General features: G+C 35.8%; 1 protein-coding gene across 9 annotated transcripts in view; it reads right to left on the bottom strand.

Moving 5' to 3' along the window:
- The window catches only part of NCOA1 (nuclear receptor coactivator 1), a 244671-nt gene that overhangs the window by 70555 nt on the left and 152094 nt on the right, over positions 1-22022 (bottom strand). For all 9 annotated transcript variants that reach the window (XM_049096135.1, XM_049096138.1, XM_049096136.1 and 6 more), the window contains 4 exons: positions 18034-18200; positions 12747-12844; positions 3682-3859; positions 1188-1367 (listed from right to left, as the gene is read on the bottom strand). In XM_049096135.1, coding sequence (XP_048952092.1) covers positions 1188-1367; positions 3682-3859; positions 12747-12844; positions 18034-18200 — 623 coding nt within the window. The remainder of the gene's footprint in view (positions 1-1187; positions 1368-3681; positions 3860-12746; positions 12845-18033; positions 18201-22022) is intronic.

Raw genomic sequence — 22022 nt, 5'->3', positions numbered from 1 at the left:
ACATAATACTGGAGTTATTCTGATCTAATAATATAATATTAGAGATAAAATTGCTGGTAACCAAAAACTGGCAGCTCTGGGTAGAGATCTAGTTAGCATAAATTATCCCTTCCCATTGAATGTTCTGACAGAGACCAGAGGAGACAGATGTATCTCATGTACTTGGATGATAGCAACCTGAAGAAGTGGTTGTCACTAGATTAAAGGAACACAGTGATTTTTTAAATACAGTTTTTAGTCAATTTCCTATGCTTATCAATACTTAATGGCTACAAAGACTATTCTTACAACCGCTATGCAGATAATAATTACCATATGAGAAAAACACTTAACTCTTTCTGAAGAAGCATTATTTTGCCCTTGATGGAGGATTTTATGTTTTAGGATCTATAATTTTTTTGAAGTCCCATTTCCATTTTTGAGTGCTACACAGAATGTCACACAGCTAAACATGAACTTCAACCATAGAAGACAGACTGGCACTGGCATGTGTATCCTGCAAAAAGTCCTCACTTGACTGTGGCACCCATTTGCAGATGAAAGCTGCTACATGCATGGCCTTTTTTTGTATCCAATTAATTTCTCACCTATTACCTCCCCTAGTCCTTCCTTCAGTTTCCAATCTGTGGTGTCTTGACCTTAGTTCAGACTAGCTCACATGGAAAACTCATCCACTGGCACATATTTGACTAATGCCCTGTTGGTACCATGTTCCTATTAGAGCGTTAGCTGTGTTTTCATCTGTTCATAAGTTTTCTCCTTATAAATTACCTTGTATGGCCTCAAAAATGCTAACTCCATTCTCCAACGTTCCCCACACTCTAAACTTGAAACTTTCTAAAAATCAGAGCTGTTCAACAGCCTGCTGCATCTGGTACATTTCCAACTGGCAGCAGTTAGCTATGTCTCTTATTTCTAGGCAGCAAGTTGGTTTGAATTTGACATTTTAGTGGGAATGCCAGCTTAAAACTGAGAGTGTGGGGGCATATGAAAGGGGTGATTCTAGGTGCTGGCAATTTTTTTCTTAAGTATTAAGAAATAACGTAGTAAGCTGAATAGCCACTATGATACATAATATAGTGACGAAAAATACTCTCTGAAAAATACTGTTCATAATCAGTTACTCTCATGATCTTTAAAGCCATGGAAAAAGCGATCAAACACCTTAAAATCACCCTTTGTTTTACCTTCTCCATCCTCTTGAATTGATTTTGGCTGTGACACGGTGAAACACTGCATGACTTCGTACCGCTGGCAAGCTTCTTGGTTCTCAGTGCCTGGCTCATCTGGAGGGTGAATTAGCATCCTGCAGTTAAAGGTATGGCTATTTCGTCGTGTTGCCTCCTGAGGCCAAGGAACTCCATTTACTGTGGGAGAAAAATTGATTATATGTCCGCCAATAGGGTGAAAAACTCTGAAGATACAAAAGACATACATTTAGCCATCTGCTTTATTAGATATTCAGATGAAAAGACAGATCTCTTCACATCTAACATTATCCTGAGGCAACAGGATACTTGTATTTCTTACCGAATATAAATGTCTAACAATTACAAAACTGTAAAATTTTTAAGAGATTGTGCAGGATTTCTCCCCTCAAAAATAAGGCCTTACAAATTCATAACAGTCTTCATAAACAGTTAAGGGCAGAAATTAAAAAGTAACAGCTTACTACTCTTTTGCTCAGATTTTTATAGCAGTTAATTAATACACTTTTCCATTTGTAACTGGAAATGAAAAAATGATTGGAAGCCACAGATCCAATGTAAAGCAGGAGTTTTAACCTGGCAGGCATGTATTCTTAAGGATGAGCTTGTAAAAATATGCACTTTTTTGGGGAGAGGATTCAAAGTTTCTCAGAGGAGACTGTGAGTCAAAAAAATATTTGTAATATACAGAGACCAACCTTGGCTTCTTATAACCATTTTTTCTCATACTTTATATGCAACAATGCCTCAAGTATAGGGATAATCAATAAGTTATTACATAAAAATTGGGGTACCTGGTTGGCTCAGTCAGTTAAGCACCTATCTGACTTGATTTTGGCTGAGGTCATGATCTCAGGGTTGTGAGACTGCGCCTTGAGTTGGGCTCTATGCTGGTGTGGAGCCTGCTTAAGATGATTTCTTTCTCTCTGTCCCTCCCCTCACTACCTCCCTCTCAAAAAAATTTAAAAATAAAAAATGTAAAGCTATTACATAAAAATGACTGTTAAAACATAAATGTTGCCTGATTTGATATAAGAAAATGGAATTCAGTTATAGAAAAGATGTCTGTATATTTCTTTTTTTTTTTTAAGATTTCATTTATTTACTCATGAGAGACAGAAAGAGAGAGAGAGAGAGAAAGAAAGAGAGAGAGAGAGAGAGAGAGAGAGAGAGAGAGAGGCAGAGACACAAGCAGGGGGAGAAGCAGGCTCCATGCAGGGAGCCCAACGTGGGACTCGATCCTGAGTCTCCAGGATCACACCCTGGGCTGAAGGCAGATGCTCAACCAATGAGCCACCCCGGCTGCCCCAGATGTCTGTATATTTCAAGTGATCATCACTGTGTGATGGGTCACTATATCCCAGTTACAATGTTATGTTCAAACCATGGTGACAGTCAGAGGGTTTTTAAAAAGGCTCTCCTCTCACCATTCCCAATAGTTTTTTTACTTAATCCTCCTCACTGACCCGCCTTCCTTTTAACCATTTCATCAGCCTGTAACTGTTAGAGAAAATCATGGAAACAAACCTATACTGGAGGAAGGAGTCTTGGTTTTGCTATGAGCTAGCTATGAGGTTTGGGTTAATTACTTTATCTCTGCACCATCTTTAAAATAAAGGAATGCACTATGTTATCTCTAAAGTAATTTATACTCTAAATTTCTATAACAAAACACCAAAGACCCCTTGATAATTCAAATATCAAACTAGTGATTTTAATAGAAATAACCATTTCAGGCCCCTAGGTACTATAAACACATAGTACTCTTTTCAAAGAAGAAATAAAGCTTCTATCCTATTGAGTGAATAACATAGAAAATAAAGAGGTACAGATTAACATTTTATTTGCATGTGTGGTTTAGTTATATAGAATTTCTAGCCAACGCCCTCCCCTTACTTTTAGAGCACACATAGGCTAAGGAATAGGCACAGGGTTTAGCAAATGAACAGAGGCTAGAAATCAGACTCCATCCATCCTCTCAGCTAGACTCTTTTGTCAGCAATCTGTCCAACCATATTTGGAACTTTTGAGTTGAAACTACTGATCTCCAAAAATGTTCATTTTAATACATATATAACATGATAGTATTTTTTCACTCACTCCCTTTTTTTTTTCCTTTTGAGCAGGGTGGTGGGAAGGATATACATTTGTCACTTTCTTGGACATAATCAAAATTAAAAACAGGTAATTTCACGCAGAAGCTTCTGGTGGCAAAGCAGATGACAGCTCTGCTTCTCATTACTGTCACATGATTAGGGCATAACAAGAGGAACAGGATAAAAGGAATGCTATGACTTGTTTGATGATCCCCTCCCTTCATATTTACATATTGGGCTGAAATTAAATTTAAAAATATTTTTAATATAACATATTTCAGAATAATACTATGTATTATAAATATAATTACTGTATAATGGAAGAATAATAGCTATAGGGAGTTCATATTTTTTTAAAAAAACACATTGCTTTGTACCTAGTGATTTTGGTAGCAGATTCTTCACAAATTCTGCATGATCCCCTACATGCAGTATGCTGTAGACACTGGTATTCATTAATTCCTCCTGATTGTAACCCAAGTAGCTGGTCACATTCTCTGACACAAATACAATTCTCCCTTCACAGTTCACAACAAAGAAAAATCCATCCAAAGCCTGCAAAGTCAAAAAAAAAAAATTAAGAGATTGAAAGGTTAAAAATATAAAAGAAAAATAAACATAACACATTTCTCTATTGAAAAAGAGATAAAAAATATGGCAAGTTAATAAAAAAGATTTAATAGAAGATTTAATACTTAATAGAAGATTTAATACTGCATGTTCTCTGTAGAAGGGATATGATTTTGAAACAGACTATACAGTAATATACAGCAGACATGAATGAGTGTATCAACCCTCTGAGAGAGACACTCTATGGTAGCAGATGTGAAGCAAATAACTGATATTCATACAGTCATAAGCATCTCTCAACTATAGGTTAAGACCTGGTTTCTACCCTCAAAGAACCTATGGTACAGTGCTACAGAGATATAAATATAATAAAATACCAGTAATGCAGTGTCAGAAACATACACCAAATATTCTATGAGCACAAAGATAAACACCTAACTTGAGGTTGGGATGGGAAACAAAGAAAGGCTGTTTGCAGACCCCTACCTGAGTTCTACAGGACATAGAAGGAGAGGAAGAGGAATGAGGGAAGAACAGTCTAGGCAAGGGGGAAAGTGTGGCACATTAAGAAACAAGCCGTTTAGAGTTGCTGGAGTACATGGTATAAGATAGGCTCATGGCAGGAAATAAGTCTGGAGAGGCGGATAAGAGCCAAATCCCAGAGGGCCCTTCTATGCTCTGATACAGAGCTAGGGGTCTCCTAAAGGATATATATACCCTAAGGGGAGCATTAAATCCAGAGGTGCAGGGAAAAAGTTAGAATCTCTATTTATAGTGCAATCTAAAATACAAAGACGAAATTAAGATTAATAAATCATGCTGACACCCTGATACCTCAACTCAGTCCAGACAGACATATCGCAAACCATGGATTCCTGACAGAAGATCCAGAATGTAGAGGTTGATGACTGCACCCTACTTATATATAACCTTTCCATTTATTGTTATATACTGCAGTTTACTTGCTATAGAATATGCATAAGTAGTAGAAACAAGACCTTTGGAAAACAGTACATTTCTAGGATTTTGTAACAAGATGTAAAATGACCATGAAAATCCTTCATGTCTCACATAAGTGTGCTAGTTATCTGTGGCAAAAATTCTTAAAAGAGCTAATAATGTCATGGCTTATTCATTTTTCTTTTTTAAAAAGGTAAGTGTTCCAAATTTGCTGACCTTTTCTATGATGACAAGTGGTTATGATAATAAGTTACCTAGCAGATGTTTTCCAAATAACAAACACACTTAATTTTGTCTATCCAGGGTAAAGATGAAATTTAAACAATGAAAAAGTAAACTGCCTTTCAAAAAGACACTTACGCTACAGAGACAGAACATGAAAATGCATGTTTTGAAATGTTACCTTAGTTGTGACTTTGTCGCCAAAATGATGAGAATTACCTGTAAGAATTTTCTTCTCTGTGTAAAATGTTAAAAACAGGACTTTTTACCTGCTCAAAAATCTTCCAGTTTCAGTAGGCTTTAAACTCATTTTTTTTTTAATGTGGAAATGCAACACCTTTTGATTACTTTGGAAGAATCACCAATTGAGATTAAAAAAGATGGAATTTCAATAAAAACCCAGGGATATAATTAATGATCTAAAAACCTCACCATCAGATAAACCCTTTGCTAACCTATTTCATGATTACAAGAACATAGGTAGGAAAGCACCCTCATTTCTAACTAATCATTTTGTTTGGGTTTTTTAAAATTAAATTAGCTATCAATTTCATAGCAGATGATCAATACATATTATTTGCCTTATGGTTTTTGTGAAAATAGAAACAATGGAAATACAGCTGTATCAATTATTCAAAAGTAGATCCAAAATTATTTAAATTGTTTTTAGCTATTAATTGAATCTGTATAAATATAATTTCACTTATATTATTTTTGGTCTCTTAAAGTTTAATAAAGAACAGTATGGGTATAACTGTGTCATAGTTTAGAGCAAGAAACAGTATTTTTTAAAAAAGATTTATTTATTTATTTATTCATTCATTCATTCATTCATTCATTCTTTCATTCATGAGAGACACACACACAGAGAGAGAGAGAGAGAGAGGGGCTGAGACACAGGCAGAGGGAGAAGCAGGCTCCATGCAGGGAGCCCAACGTGGGACTCGATCCCGGGTGTCCAGGATCACACACCCTGGGCTGAAGGTGGCGCTAAACCGCTGAGCCACCCGGGCTGCCCCAAGAAACAGTATTGACATCAAAAGACAGGCAAGCAAAGTCTGGTTGTTCCATGGTGAGCCAACTGCAAGGGCCACACTACCCAGCCTCTATAATCAGCTAGTTTTCAGTGCCTCCCCCTTGGTTCCTCCCTCTCTACCTCCCTGGTGACCCTGTCTATCCTCAAAGCCACAGTTAGTCTCTCCTTTGCTTTCTTCACTTTCTATGTCTGTCTCTGGAAGTCGCTTACTATCTGCAGAGGGAATGGGAGAGAACAAGACCCACTTCTGGGATCATCTCTGCCCAGTCTGAAGACCAGCCAACAGTGGGCTCAGTATCCAGCACCTATGGATTCACCCGGACTATTTGGTATAATTATTTTTAAAGTATCTGCAAAATCAAAGGACTCCAAAGTTCTCCTTTATTATGGTAGGCCTGGAGTACCTGTAGTATCCTTTCCACAGACCCACTGGGGCTTCTCCAAGTTCTCCTCCTATTGACTGTATCTCACTTTACTGCCAGGCTGGGGGGTTATTCTAGTAATTGGCCTTTGGAAAAATGCAGCTGATCTGCCTTACAGGGAGTGAAGAACTTTCACCAGGTCTCTCTCTGCTTGGCCTCAGTTACATGGACTTGTTTCCTCTGGGAAGTCTGGGCATCATATTTCTTTTGAGCTTCCCCAGAAAAGGCTGGCTTGGAAAACAGGTCTACAAAGGCTACCTCGTGGTTGCAGAGTTGTCCTGCTGACCCTACTTCTGGGATGCAGACAGCCTGTCTCTTGCTGGAAATGCCTTTTTTTTTTTTTTCTAATTACAGTTGATATATATTTACTTATAAAAACTCCTTAAGTAGAAAAATGAAATAGTAGAAAATCTGCCAAAATCTCACCCCCAAAAGACTGGTAACATTTCAGGGAATATTCTTTGAGACTATTCCTATGAATATACAAACATCTTAATTTCTTGAAGTATGACTAATATAATCTGCTGATAATCTCTTATTCTACAAGTTTCCCTTGTATGTTGTGCATATAATTAACTTCCAAGGTGCTTCTGGGAGGGAATCTGTTTCTCCATGCCCTGGCAGTCAGTCTTCCACCAAGCTGCACACAGATGGTAACAAACATCCATCCATTCAGCACATTAGCAAACAGAGGGGTTTCTCTCCTGACCCCCCAGTGTTTCATGGGTGGGTCCACACTGGCCAAGGCTTTTCACAGGGCTTTGGCTTTATATCACCCCATAAGCTTCACTATCACCTACGTGCTAGTTAACATACAAAAATTCTGAGATAAAACACACAATTCTCAACAATTTTATGGTCTCTGAAGGGAAAAAGACAAGTACGCATAGCTATAATATAGTACAAAGAGGAATTCAAAAAGGTTAAGCACAGAGTGAAGCACTCAAAATGGGCAAAGGAACTACTGTTGTTGGTATGGACTACTGGGAGGAGGCCACACTACACCCAAGAGAAGTCTTAAAGGACACGGAGTAGTAACTCAGGTGGATAAGGGATGGAAAGGACATTCATAACAGAGGAAACAGACAGAATTCAAAAAACAAAATCACCTTGTATGCACTTGTTATTATCTGTGTTATATATAACAGCAAAATGCGTTTTTTTTAAATCTTCCACAAAAACAAAAAAATAAGAAACTTATTATAAAGGCAATGGGCATTTTTTTGAAGGCAACGGTTTTAAGCACAAGAGTGACATGATCTGTTTTTGTAAAGATCGTTCTGGCAGTAGGTTTGGCGTGCAGACTGGAAGCAAGAACAGTTGTAATGCTATTGTGATACTCCAGTTCAAATGAGAGCCCGCATTAAGGCAACAGCAGTGGAAGTGATAGAAGAGAATTTGACACAGGCAGAACAAATAGCGTTTGGTGACCTCTTGCAGCTGTGGAAATGAGCACTTAGGGAGATCCTTCACTAATGATGTAAGAGTCCTGGTAGATAAGTGCCTTTTTCTGAATCTACTCTTTTTTATTTTATTTTATTTTATTTTATTTTATTTTATTTTATTTTATTTTATTTTATTTTATTTTATTTTACTATTTTATTTTATTTATTTTATTTTAATTAATTAATTAATTTTTACTTTTTTCCCCTCATATTTTTAAGCCAGAGGTAAAGGGACACATTGTAAATTTAGTTTTAGAAATGTTATATTTGACGGGCACCTGGGTGGACTGCATCTGACTCTTGATTTTGGCTCAGGTCACGATCTCAGAATTGTGAGACTGAGCCCCAAGTCAGGCTCATTCTGGGCAGGGAGTCTGCTGCTTAAGATTTTCTTTCTTTCTTTCTCTCTGCCCCTCCTGCGCCTGCTCTTTCTCTCTCTCTCTCAAAAAAAAATTAAATATATATATATATATATATACATACATATATATATATATAAAATATATGAAATGACTAAGGAACATTCAAATGGGGATGTTTAAAAGGTAGCAAGATAGAGTAAAATTCTGAAAAGAGATCTGAGCTAAAGATAGACATTTGCAATTTATAGGTACATATGGAATCATCTGGTTTTCTGTTTATTTGTTCTTAACTATAATCATCTTTTTTCCTTCCACAGAATATCTGATTTCCTTTGGAGACTTACTTTCTACTTATTCCCCATTAAATAAAGTCTCAGGAGATTCTTAATCAGGCCAATGGGAGACTTCCAATCTGAATGGGGACCTTGAGGAAAATTACAGAAAGAACAAACATGGCAGGAATGCGTTCATCCTAGCAGCAGGGCACTCCTGATGGGTCTTTCTAGGAGACTGTTCATATCCTATCTGCTCTCTAGCTTCCTTAAGAGTAAGAGGCTGGTTTTATCTTTATCTTATTTTATCTTATTTCCAATTATGATATCCAAATAGCACTCCAATAAATTCACATTTGCTTAATTTAGTCAGAATTGGTGTCTGCTGCTTGAAAACCAAGTATCCTAAATGATAATTTATACATACCTACATGCACACACATGTACCCAAATATATCACAGGACACAGACACAGACGTAGACAAAAGTACCGGAAATGTGCATGGGATAACAAAAAGGAAAAGAGCAAAGGCCAGAACCCTGAAGGATGCTGACATTTAACAAGGCAAGTGAAGAAAGAGAAATTTGAGGGAGAGGCTGAGAAGTAGCTGGAGAGGAGATAGTTTTGTCAAGGATACAAACACCAGGGACTGGGTGGTGAACGGTGGTCAAGAGGCACACTGTAATGCAGGGAATGGCACAAAGTGAGGTTAGGAGGCCTGAATGCTGAGGAAGGTACTGAGAAACCTCCATGACTAAAACAGAATTTTTCTTGGGAAGTAGTGGGAGATAAGAAGCTAGAGTCAGATAACGCATAGTTTTGAATAAGAGGTAGAGAAATTCAGACAGTAGAAACAATGGACAATGAGGACGATAAAAAATGCAGGAGTACTTACTATGTGTCAAGCAACAAATATTTGTTGAATAAAGTCTAACTCCACTCTCTTTTTTTTTTTTCGCTTTCCTTTTAAATATGAGGAAATCACCTCCAGTATCTTCATTCTTAACTCATACTACTTTATGTTTAAAAGGGGGAGGGGCACCTTGGGGCTCAGTCAGTTAAGCCTCTGCCTTCAGCTCTGGTCATGATCCCAGGAATCTGGGATCGACCCCCCTGTTGTCAGGTTTCCTCCTCAGAGGGGAATATGCTTTTCTCTCTCCCTTTGCCCCTCCCCCTCCACCTGTGTTCTCTCTCGCCTGCTCTGCTCTCTGATAAATAAATAAAAAATCTTAAACAATAAATAAAAGGGGGGAATAACTGGAAAACTATATGGTGAGAATTCCTCATAGGATGGTTGATAATTGGTTACTTTTTAGATGTGCACATCTTCTATCTAAGCAAGTCCCTCTAGATCAATGCTGCCAAAGAGAACTTGCTGTCATTGCAAAAAGTTCTGTATCTGTGTGTCCAATACAGTAGTCATTAACCACATGTGGGCACTGAGCATGTTACATGTGCCTGGTGAGGATGAAGTATTGAATTTTTAATTTTATTTAACTTTGAATAGCCATGTGTAGCTAGTGGCTATCTTCCTGAGTAGTGAAGCTCTAGACTGCCTGAATGAATCCAAGGGCAGTGTCATGATGGCTTTTCACCTCTTCTCCTAGCTGCCCTGGATTAGATTATATAAAGTTTAAGGCAATGAGGACAAGATTGGGGGATGCAGAAGAAGGCAGAGAAAAAGCTGCTGATGGAGGCAGCGTTCAAGTCTGTAAAAGTAATTCTATTTTGAAGTCTGTTTCACATATCTATAGCTAATGAAAATACTGTTAGCTCCTTGAAGTCAAGAACCTAAATATATTTCTATTCTGAGGTTTCAGAATTTCTAACTTGATGTGTTTTTTCATATTTGAATTTGCTTGCCTGATGGCCTCTAATTCATGTGTGATACTGTGTTACAGCTTTTCCCTGATTCACAGTGGTTTTCAGGTAATTTCATCAGCTAAAAGAAATAATTCCTACTTTGTTTTCTTTTTATAGTAGCTTTGAATGGACATTTTCCCTGTCATTTCCTCTTCATGTTAAAGTGTTGTGGACTTGTCTCACGCAGCAATAATGAATGTTTACATAAATTAAAGCAGCAGTACTATTCTCTATCTCCAGGTGTGATGTGTTCGGTTTGTTTGTAATCTACTTGCTTTCCATGTTGATCTCTGAAGTTTCTGAAGAATGTATGATGAAGCTAGGATTTAAGTGATCACCATTTTCCTACAGGAACCCCCAAAATCTCAACAACTTGTACACCTTATACTTCTTAGTATCTCAAAAGACATTATATGCAGAAAATAAATTCAATAAAATATTTAATGAATCCAAAGGAGTCCTGAGCCTAACTTTAAACTTGGCACTGAGAAGGCAGACAGAACCAACACAGGAAAACTGGGCAATATGCAAGAATTAGTCTACTAACATCCTGTGGGGTAGAAGAGATAGGCAGTAAATGCTGGGGAAGAGCAGGTCTCCAGAAAGTGCCAAGGGTACTCAAACAGGGGGCTGGTGACAGGTGCCAGACCGGGCAAGGAGATGTGGTAGAAGTTGGAAATAAACCAAAAGTTACTTTTCTTTCTTTAACGTATTTTCCTCTAATAGCTTCCATTTTAAAATTTCAAAATATAGCAAATTTGAAAGAATTCTGTAGTGAACATCCGTACATTCACCACCTAGATTCTACCATAAACATTTTTACCTTACTTGTTACAACACTGTTTCCAAAATATGGTCATGTGTCACACACTCAATTCAGTAGGTTATGAAGAGGATATAATAAAAATCATGGGACTCGATCAGATATGATTAGCATCCCCTCTCGATCCTGTATGCATACACACTCTCAGATAGCAGTCATTTCTATTCAGTTTCAATGACCTATGTCTTTATATATTTTTTATAATCTACAAAATACGTGCATTTCCTTAGTAAAAATCATTAAAACTGACAGTGTAAGTAATACAGTGGTTGTGTCACATGAAGGGAATATGAAGAATTTAGATTCTGAGGGCGAACTGCTACTAGGAGAGTAAAAAATATTTAGCAGCCTGTTAAAAATAAAGGAACAGAGTATGTGAAGGGTTAGAGCAAGAAGTACATATTTAGGTGTCATCTCCTAAAGCAAAGAGCACACAAAGAATTTCTGGGGCTAGAAAAGCCAAGAACTGAATTTTCAGAATATTCTTACATTAGCAGTATTGGCGGAGAGAATCATGGATAATAAAAAAAGAGCAATTAGTTGGGGTAATAGGGGAAAAGGTATATGGGAGCTAGAACATAAAGAGACCCATACAAGTCTGAGTTGTCAGAAAGACTTCACCAGAAAGGAGGGCCTTCAAGCAGGACAAGAAAAGGAGAATTTATTATTTATACAAAATATATTAAAAATATATAAAATATGTGTATATGTGTATATATATATGTATATGTATACGTGTAAGTGTACAAATGAAACTAGGCCTAGAGACAGAAAGGCATACTCTGCAGGGAATGAGTGTGTCCACACACACACGTTCGTTAACATTCATGTATGAGAGGGGGCACTTGAGGTGATGAGCTTGCTCGGAAATAAAACATCTGCATTGAGAACAGAGGGAGTGAGGATTAGACAGGAAAAGCTGGGGAGAAAATGACAATAATTACAAGATAACTCAAGTTTAAAGGTTCTTCACTTTAAAAAGTTTAGGAGAGGGTTGTTAGAATATTAAGTTCCCTTATAGTATTTACATAAACAATTAAAAATTTTAATCAGGAAACTTTTTAGGAAAACATCTACTCTGATAAAGTGTGGCATCCCTTACTCAAAAGTGAAATTCTACCATAGATATACATAGATAGCACTAGCAAACTAAATTCTAATGTTTTATGCTCCCAAAGAGTCCCAACCACTCCAGGAATAAACGGCAGAGCCGTGCAGCAGGCTTCAGTTTTCCATCTGACTATATAGAATGCCTTTATGAAAAGTTCTCATATTCATTATTCACATTTAATTCTGAAATAGCCATAACTGTCAAAATAGATTATAAAATAATTATTAAAGGTTTTTGAAAACTTACTATGTTTTAAAATTTATTAATTAGAAGTAAAACATAAAAGATAAAGAAAAAACCAAATTGGCTTAGATCAAAGATTTTGATCATTTTGTGACTAAGTGAGAACAGCTACCTCCAACAGGAGAGGTCCCAGGGACTCCTTTTCTATCACTCCCTGACTGCTCGATGAGATGTCTGATTTCTGCACTTCATCATCAGTTGTGGATTTCTCTATAATAAAGAAATAAAAAGTCACACATCCAAAAAGGGTACATTTCTCCGTAATAGCAAGTTTGTGAAGACAAGATTCACCTAATTTAAGATTCAAATAACATCTATTATCTAGGTGATATTTATTAATAGTATTATTTCATCTTAATTATACTCATTTTATGGATGACAAAATTGAGGGTGACAAAGATTGAGTAACGTGTTGCATATCATATAACTAATAAATGGCAACAGGAAAATTTGAATTCTAACCTATTAAGTCCAGTGTTCCAACAGTGGGAAAAACAGTATAAATACATAGCCTTTTGAAAAAGTCTACACCAAAAGTTTTTAAGAAATGACTAAATTGTAGAAGAATGATGATTTCCTCCATTTTTATACTTTTCTGATTTCATCAATTGCCACTGAATAGTGAACAAATGCTCTTTCCTTTAAAGCCTGCATGAATTAGCTAACCTTTCACATTCATGTCATGGCAATCTGATTGATAAACCCATAACCGTTAAATGATCCTGAAATTCTTTTGTGCAATGATGCTATGCTGGAAAAGTCATCCATCATCTTAAAGCAGCACCATACTTAAATAAGTTTCCAATCTGTCAAACTAGTTAGTTAGCCAAAAACCAAATGTGGTATTATTGAATACAGATATCATTTTTTCACTTTAAAATATGAACTATTTCATATATTACAAAAAAAAAAGACAGAAAATGACATAGCATACGTTCACATAGCCACTGTTCATTTTTCACAGATGTTAACATTTGCTTCAGGTCCTTCCTTTTTAAAAAATAAATGTTGCACACAGAACTAATGCTCTGCCACCATTTCTCCTCTGTCCCTTTTCAGAAATAACCAGCATTCTGAGGTCAGTGTAATAATTTCTAAGCTGTTTTTATTATTTAAGTACACATGTATGATTTCATGAATAATAGATTGTTTTGTGTCTTAAAGTTTACATAAATATAGAATTTTTCCAACTTACTTTCGTCAATCAATATCATGTTTGAGATTTAAGCACATTGATATAGATTTGATTCATTCATTTGAACTGGTATATAGTATTATATTATACGAACAACTCACAGATTTCCTAGTTCACTATTAACAAACCTTTGACTATCACAGTGCTATAATAAACTATTTTCAGTATTTCCTTTTTTGTACATGTGTGACAGGTTTCTTTAGGGTAAATACTAAAAGTGAAGTTGCTAGATCATATAGGGTCTGTGTATTTTCTATATTAGTAAGTTTGGGGCAGCTAGGGGGTTCAGTTGGTTAAGCATCTGCCTTCAGCTCTGGACATGATTCTGGAGCTGCAGAATCCAGCCTAGTTTCAGGTTCCCTGCTCAGCAGGAAGCCTGCTTCTCCCTCTCCCTCTGCGACACCCCCCACCCTCTGCTTGTGCGCGCTCTCAAATAAATAGGTAAAATCTTAAAAAAAAAAAAAAAAAGTGCTAAGTTTGATAGATTGTTCTCTAAAGAAAATGTACCCCTGGTCATGTTCATGGGTTTTTATTTTTCTTTATCTGCATGGACAGTTGCTGTCACAATTTTTGTGTGTGTGTTTGTGTGTGTGTGTGTGTGTGTGTGTGTGTGTGAATCTAATGGGTGTAAAATGTCATCTCATATAGTATTCATAGTAACAGCTTTACTGAGCTACAATTCACATAGCATGCCATTCATGCATTTAAAGCATACAATTCAATGGTTTTTTGTATATTCACAGTTGTGCAACCACCTTACAATGCATTTTAGAACATATTCATCATCTCAAAAAGAAACCTTGTGTTCTTCAGCAGAGTCACTCCCCATTTTCCCAAAACTCCCAAGCCCTGTGCCAACCACCAATCTACTTTCAATCTCTATGGATTTGCCTATTCTGGACATTTTATATAAATGGAAACATACTTGTGTGGTCCTATGTGATGGCTTCTTTTGCTTGGCCTATTTTCAAGGTTAATCCATATTGAGGCATTTGTCAATACTTCATTCCTTTTTGTTGCCAAATAATATTCCACTGTATAAGTATACCTCATTTTACTTATCCATTAATCAACTGATAGATATATGGGTTGTTTCCAGTTTTCAGCTATTTATGAATAGTGATATTATAGATATTTGTGTGCAAGTTTTCATGTGGACATATGTTTTCATTTGTCTCAGGTATATACCTACAAATGGAATTGCTGGACAATATGGTGGAACTACTGGACTGTTTTCCAAAGCGGCTGCACAATTTTATTTTTCATTCTTACCAGCAGCATATAGGGGTTCCAATTTCTCCCATCCTTACCAACGGGTGTTATCTGTCTTTTTGATGATAGCTATCTTATCTCATTGTGGTTTTGATTTGCATTTCCCTGATGGCTAATGATAACGAGCATATTTTTCCTGTGCTAATTTATTAGTCACTTACAGGTCTTTGGAGAATGTCTATTCAGAGCCTTTGCCTATTTTTTAATTGGGCTTTTTATTATTATGGTATAGAAGTTTCTCATTTATTTCTAAGATCTACTTCCTTCATCAATTGATATTTTTATAGTATTAAAACACAGGTTTTTGTGTTTTAAACAAGTTTGCAAAAAAACATAAACCATCAAGTCCAAGTAAATTAAATAACTGTGTGAAAAGCAAAACATCTAAAATTTTAGGCAAATCCTAAGGCAGGAGTAGCTAAGTGACCTACTTTCTGGCTTAAGGAATGTGAACAGAAATGACATGCAATTTCTGGGTCTTATCCTTAAAAGGAAAGAAGCATGCCTTCCCATTTTCTTCTTCCCCCTTCTTGTCAGCTGGGATATGGACAGGTGAGCCATGTCTAACCATGTGAGTAATGGTAATATACTAGGAATGACACAGCAAAAAAGATGGGAGGAATCACAACCTCTGACACATACATAGATTATCTTGTTAAAGCTACTGTGTTTGGGGTCTCTTGTTACAGTAGCCTAGCCTATAATTGTAGCTAATATATTCTGTATTTCCCAATAACATGTTTATTTGCTATATCTTGATTATGTTCATGACAGACATTACTGACATGCAATCATAAAAAGACTTGAACTTACATCAACCTTCTACACATATATTTCTCCCTCCCTGCCTCCCTCCATTCTCCCAATATAGTTACAAGAATTTTTAGAGCTATCAGTATTTAACGTCTATGTTACTGCAGCTACATAAATATACGGTTCACAAATGAGCCAAGGTATGTGCTACAATTTACATTTCTTATATTTTGTGTTTTAGTTTTTTTTTTTTATCTCTAAACTGTCCCCAAGAGCTGAAAAATTCCTCTCAATTTGGTCAGTCATCAGATATTCTTCCTTTTTTTTTTTTTTTTAAATGGAACTATTCCTCCTGGAGACCCATATCTACCTGCTTCAACTGGGACTGGCTACATTTTTAGGCAGATGTACAACTGTAGTTCTAAGTCTCCTTCTATCTTTCTTCTGTTAAGATTCTATGGTTCCCTTGGATTAAGATCTTATGCCTTTCTTTCTTGGTTTACTACCTTGGTTTTGGTAGCTACTTCTGAAAAAAGTACACAAAAAAACTTTTCAACTGAGGCTTACATCTGAAAATGTCTTTATTTTGCACTCATACTTCATTTGGGTGCACACAGAATTCCAGGTTTAGAACTCTCATTTTTCAGTGCTGCTATTCAGAAATCTAGATACATTCTGAAAATCTAGTATGCACCTATTTTTTCTTTCTCTTGTTTTTTCTCTGTAGTGTCTAAAAATTGTGCATTGGTATGGGTTTTTTCTTTTTTCCTTTCTTTTTTATTCACTGTGTTGGGCACTATATGAGTGCTTTCAATCTGGAAACCCACACTGCTCTAATTCTGAGAAGTGTTTTGTTTTGTTTTTATATCATTACTCTTGTAATTTCCTCCCTTCTATTTGGTCTGTTCTTTTTTTCTGGAATTAATCATATGTTACACCTCCTGAACTAATCCCATAATTCCCATCTTTGCTTTCCACTGCTTATCTTTTTACTTTATTTTCTAAGGGATTTTTTCACACTATCTTTCAACTCTTCATCTATTTATTCAACAAATATTCATGAAAGTCTACTACATAGCCAGGAATTGTTTTAGAGATGGAGAACACAATTATGAGCAAACAAAAATCCTCACCCTTAGGGGGCTCTAGTGGGAGTAGGGAGAAAATGTGGATAGAGGAGGCAAGACAGGGAACTGATTTTGTCATGTTGACCCATTCCCAATGGTCAGTGTCTGTGTGTCTTTTCCTTTGGACTGCTCAGGATCCCCAGAGGAGTCCTCTCACCTCTAACTTAGGGAGCATGAGTCAGGCTGTCAGGGTTTAAGATCAAGCAGCAAGGAGACATACAGCCTCTTACTGGCTTTCCCCTGCAGACTTAAAATACCAGTTTCTCCTGTCTGCTCAATCGGCTGTCACTAGACAATTGACTTTCCAGCTTATAAAATCTTAAAATCCTGTCACTTTAATCATTACAACTATATTTGTTTATAATCTTTTCACATTGCTGCTCTTAATCTGAAGTTCTTTTGGGACTATTCCTTATGTTTGTTATTTGGGGTCCTACTTACTGTGTAGATTGTTTCCTCATATGTCATTTAAAGTTTTAGCATAAAATCACCTTGGGAGCAATTTTTCTTTGGGAATGTCTTGGGGCCAAGTGTGGGAGTCTTTCTCCAAAGTGCTCTGCCTTTGTGTCTCTTTTAACTCTTTGCTAGGGATTTTGTGGTGTGGGGTCCTCAGTAAATATGGCTAGTATAAATATGAATCATAAAAAAAAAATGAGAGTCTTCTCAGAGGAGACTGTTTCCCACACCCAGAGCCAAGGCAGAGACCAACTTATTTTTCAGATGGAGGGAGTTACCTACAACTGAGCTACTGTCTTTCAACACTGTGCCAAAGCTTCAGGTCTGACACCACAACTTATGTTTCTTGACTCTATCCCCTATGGTACCAGGTTCTATAACCTCCCAAGGCAACAAGTGTTCAAGTTAAATTAATAAGCCTTGTTGTTATAACAAGAAGGCTCTCAGATTCATGTTATAAAATAAAGACCATCTAAACAAAAATGTTTAATAAAATTATGAAATTCAAAGCAATTTCTTAATAATAAAAAAATAAAATCACATATTATAAAGGTCCTTATAAAAAAAGCACACAGCCATGGTTTTGTTTTGTTTACCTTGTTCCATTCTCTTCATTAACTGTATCTGATCGACTGTCTTCTTCAAAATCTTGCATTTGTCTGGTTTTACACTCAAACTGTCAATGTCACTGATGTTGGCAGATAGTAACTCAGCTAGCTCTTCTAAATATTTATTTTCTTGCTCCCTGCGTCTCTTTTCAGTGCTGTTCCACAAAGAAAAACCAGTTAGTGTACATTTCTATCATCATACTTCCTTCTCTGTTCAAGTACTTAATATTAACAACCTTATAGAGATCTGTAATTTTATCTGAAATATAAAGTCAGATTTTGAAAACAATCTAAATTCACATCTGAAAAACAGATACTCCAAAATACCAAAGTGCAGAAGACAATTCTGGCCAAAATACATAAAAAGAAAAACTGCCATCACAGATGTATTTCCTCCTTAATGATGTAAATGTATCAAATATTTCAAATAGCCAATGAATGTTAAACATTAAAAGGAAGCAGACAGTACATATACAAGTTGCACTTGGAATTTATTTTATATTCTAAATAATAACTCCTTGAAATAGAAGATGTGAATTTTCAAATAACTTTGATATATATAAATTAAGCAGTGAGATTATACTAGTTCAAATAAGTTATGCTCGGAAATCTGAAAAACTCATTTCTAATAAACTCTTAATTCGTATAATGATTAGACCATTAGTTGGTCCTCATCAAAAAGAAAGGAGTATCCATCCAAAAAGTAAAATAAAAAGAATAATAGATCAATAATTAAAGATAAGGTACAGAGAATGTCTTTTGTATACAACTTTGTTCTAAAAAAATAGAAAAGACATCTATTTATAGGTTCTCATAAATGTAATACAATCAATTTTGATTTATCTGGAAGCAAAATAATGAGAACAAAGGATAATAGTGCAAACAGCTAGCATTTTATATTCATTCAAATGAAGTGAATGAATATCGTTCACTTTTGTTTTCCAGTCTTTACTCCTGGTTTAATTAGCCAAATCATCAGGCAACTTGCTTTATGTAATACATGCAAAGACAGTGAAGTATTACTTTGAAATGAATTTTTCCATTATCAAATTAACATAATAAGAAAGACTGGTCACAAATAGCTCTTTGTTTTAATAAGCAGCAATCAAAAACATCTGGTATAATGGTAGAAAAAAGAGGTGAAAAGAGGGAAAGATCAGTTGCTTTTTAAAAAGTTCATAATTGACAATTAAAATACCACTTTTCGTAATAAAAAAACACGATAAAAGCAATAGCATTTCCATAACAATGTAGTAAGTTGAAAAGAACCAAGTCAACCAATCAAATGTATTTAACTACATAAAACAAAATACTACAAAATGGTACACATCCCAAAACATAACCAAATTTTAAAACCATAATAATCACATTGTCTTTATCTTTAAAGCCTTTCATTATTGAGTTATTAGTCTCATTTTACTTAGTAAAACTTTATCTGAGAATTTCCAGATAGTATATGCAGCAAGGTATTTTGACAAACTTCACACCAAGGTGTTGAAAACATGAAGAAAATGAGTAACACACATTTTCATATATGCAAGGTTCCAGAGAACCCCATGTCTGCAAATTGACAAGTATTTAAGAGGACACCTGTTTTTGCCTTAGAGAAACTAATTCATACTACACTTATTTTGTAGATTCAGTTTAAAGTATGATCTGTTTAAATCCAGGAGTCTAAATTCCAATATGAGTAAATTGGATTCATGTGGTGGAACTCTCAAATCTGTTTTTGACATTAAGTTTTATGTAAAACTGAAATGCCTGACACCACTGTAGAGTAAAAGAAAGTGATAGAATGGCAGGATAGTCAGACAGAGAGGTGAGAGAGGAAGCAAGAAGCTAAGAGTAACGAAATGCTGAGGTGTCTATAAAATGACTTAAGAATGAAACTAGGAAAATCACCACAAAATGAAGTAACGAATAAGCAAGGACAGAAAATGAGAGCAGATATATTCAAATAAAGTTAAAACTGAAGAAGGGGCGGGTGTGACAAAAAATTTCTACCTTAATGGAAAAGAAGGTTTCCTTTATTACTCTGGGCCACCTACATTTCACCAGCCCAACAGACTTCCATTGATCTGGCACACATGCTAGTTAACAAAGCTATGAATTAACTCCTCATGCATCTTTTGTTTTCAACTACTAGCTTTTTCATAAATGTTCCTCTGCTTATTATGTGCCAGATAACCTTGTAGTATGTACCAGGGACCCACGGTTAAATTAGAGGTAGCCCCAATTAGTGTGAGAATAAAGAAAAGGAGCTATTACACTGACAAGACTGTAATACTACAGAAGCTCACAGAGGTAGCACCTAGACCTAGAGAATGAATTGTCCCAACCCAGCCAGTAGAGAGGGATTGGTTTCAGGGTGGGGGAGGCAAACAAACCCAGCTTTTTCAAAGATATAAAATGAGAATGAAAATGTCAAGTTAAAGAACCTGTAAGTAGTTCAGCATGGCTGATGTATAAATAAGAAACAAAAGGGCAAGAGATGAGGACCAGGCCCAATCATGAGGGCTCTTGCATACACCATGATAAAGAGCATGTATATTGCTTAAAAGCACAAGTTGAAACTTCCTCAGTCATTTATTAGCTATGTAACCCTGGGCAAGTTACCTGGGCAGCAATTTACCTTTTCTAAGCTTCAATTTCTTTAACTGCAAAACAAGGATGATGACATTAATTATCTCCCAGAATTTTGTGAGGATTAAAGATGTAAAACGCTTGGCAGAATTCCTGGCTATTAGTTCAATAAATCTTATCTATTATCAACATTTTGGCTATGATTATTTATTTTCAGGGTAAGAGGAAGCCCAGAGGGTTTTAGAAGAATGTGTGGCATGACCAGATTTGTAAGCTCCCTGAAGATAGAAAACATGCCTCATTTCACTTATATCCTTATAACATCATGCACACCATGCTGGTTGAATAGCAGGCACTTAATAAAGCACTTGTTGAGCTGAATTAGAAATGTTATACAGGCACAAGGCACAGCTATCCACTATTTTGAGACCAGCATTTTAATCCCCATTCTCCAGTAGAGTTAAGGAATGGAGAAAAGAGAATAGGAGGATATATGAGACATCTCATCCCATCAAACAATTACTAAGAAACTCTATCAGGGCTCATGGGCACAAGGGCTCTCAATACCCTAAAATATAACGTACACTTTTATGATTAATGAGTTCAAAATCTGTTTAAAGTGACAGCAGATAACAAACCAAAAGAAACATGACAAGGTGGTATTCATGTGCAAACTCCAGTTTCAAAATCACAAAGTTTTGGTTTACCATATCAAAAATATCAATTGAAAACTAAAGCCCACACTTATAAACCTGAAGGAGAGAATGTTCTCAAACATTCTGAAAGCAAACATACAAGGATAAGGATTATCCTTACCATATAAGGATTATCTTTAAAACATCTGAGAATAATATATTAGTTTTTTGATATTTATAATAACATGATTATGTAGGTACAAAAAATATCAAAGTTTTATAAATAAACCATAAAACAAATAAGAAAGTTCAGAACATTAGACCAATAATCCCAAATCATTAGTATTCCTGTATATTAAAAATTGCCAATTAGAAGGTGCAATAGACAAAATTATATCACTTCTAAAAGCAATAAAAATTCTGTGATACCCTGGAATTATCTAACTAAAGACGGGCTAGTTGTTCAAAGAGCAAAATTATAAACTATTGCTGAAGAACAGTGAAGACTTGAATAAGTGAACAGCCTTTATATTTACAAATAAGAACACTCTAGAATCTGGAGTCTAGAAAATAAAAATGTCATTTCTCTCCCAATTTAATGCACAAAAGTAAATGAAATTCTAATCTAGATCCCAGGAGTATTTTTCCCCCCAGGGGAAACTTATAAAACTGATTTTAAAATCTGAATGGAATGGTAAAGGGACAAGAACAGGGAAAACAATTTTGAAAAATGACAAAAAAGAATGTCCTGCCCCTTCA

The sequence above is a fragment of the Canis lupus genome, chromosome 17 (genome assembly GCF_003254725.2).
Source record: "Canis lupus dingo isolate Sandy chromosome 17, ASM325472v2, whole genome shotgun sequence".
Classification (NCBI taxonomy): domain Eukaryota; kingdom Metazoa; phylum Chordata; class Mammalia; order Carnivora; family Canidae; genus Canis; species Canis lupus.
This window is presented reverse-complemented; position numbering and strand designations above follow the sequence as displayed.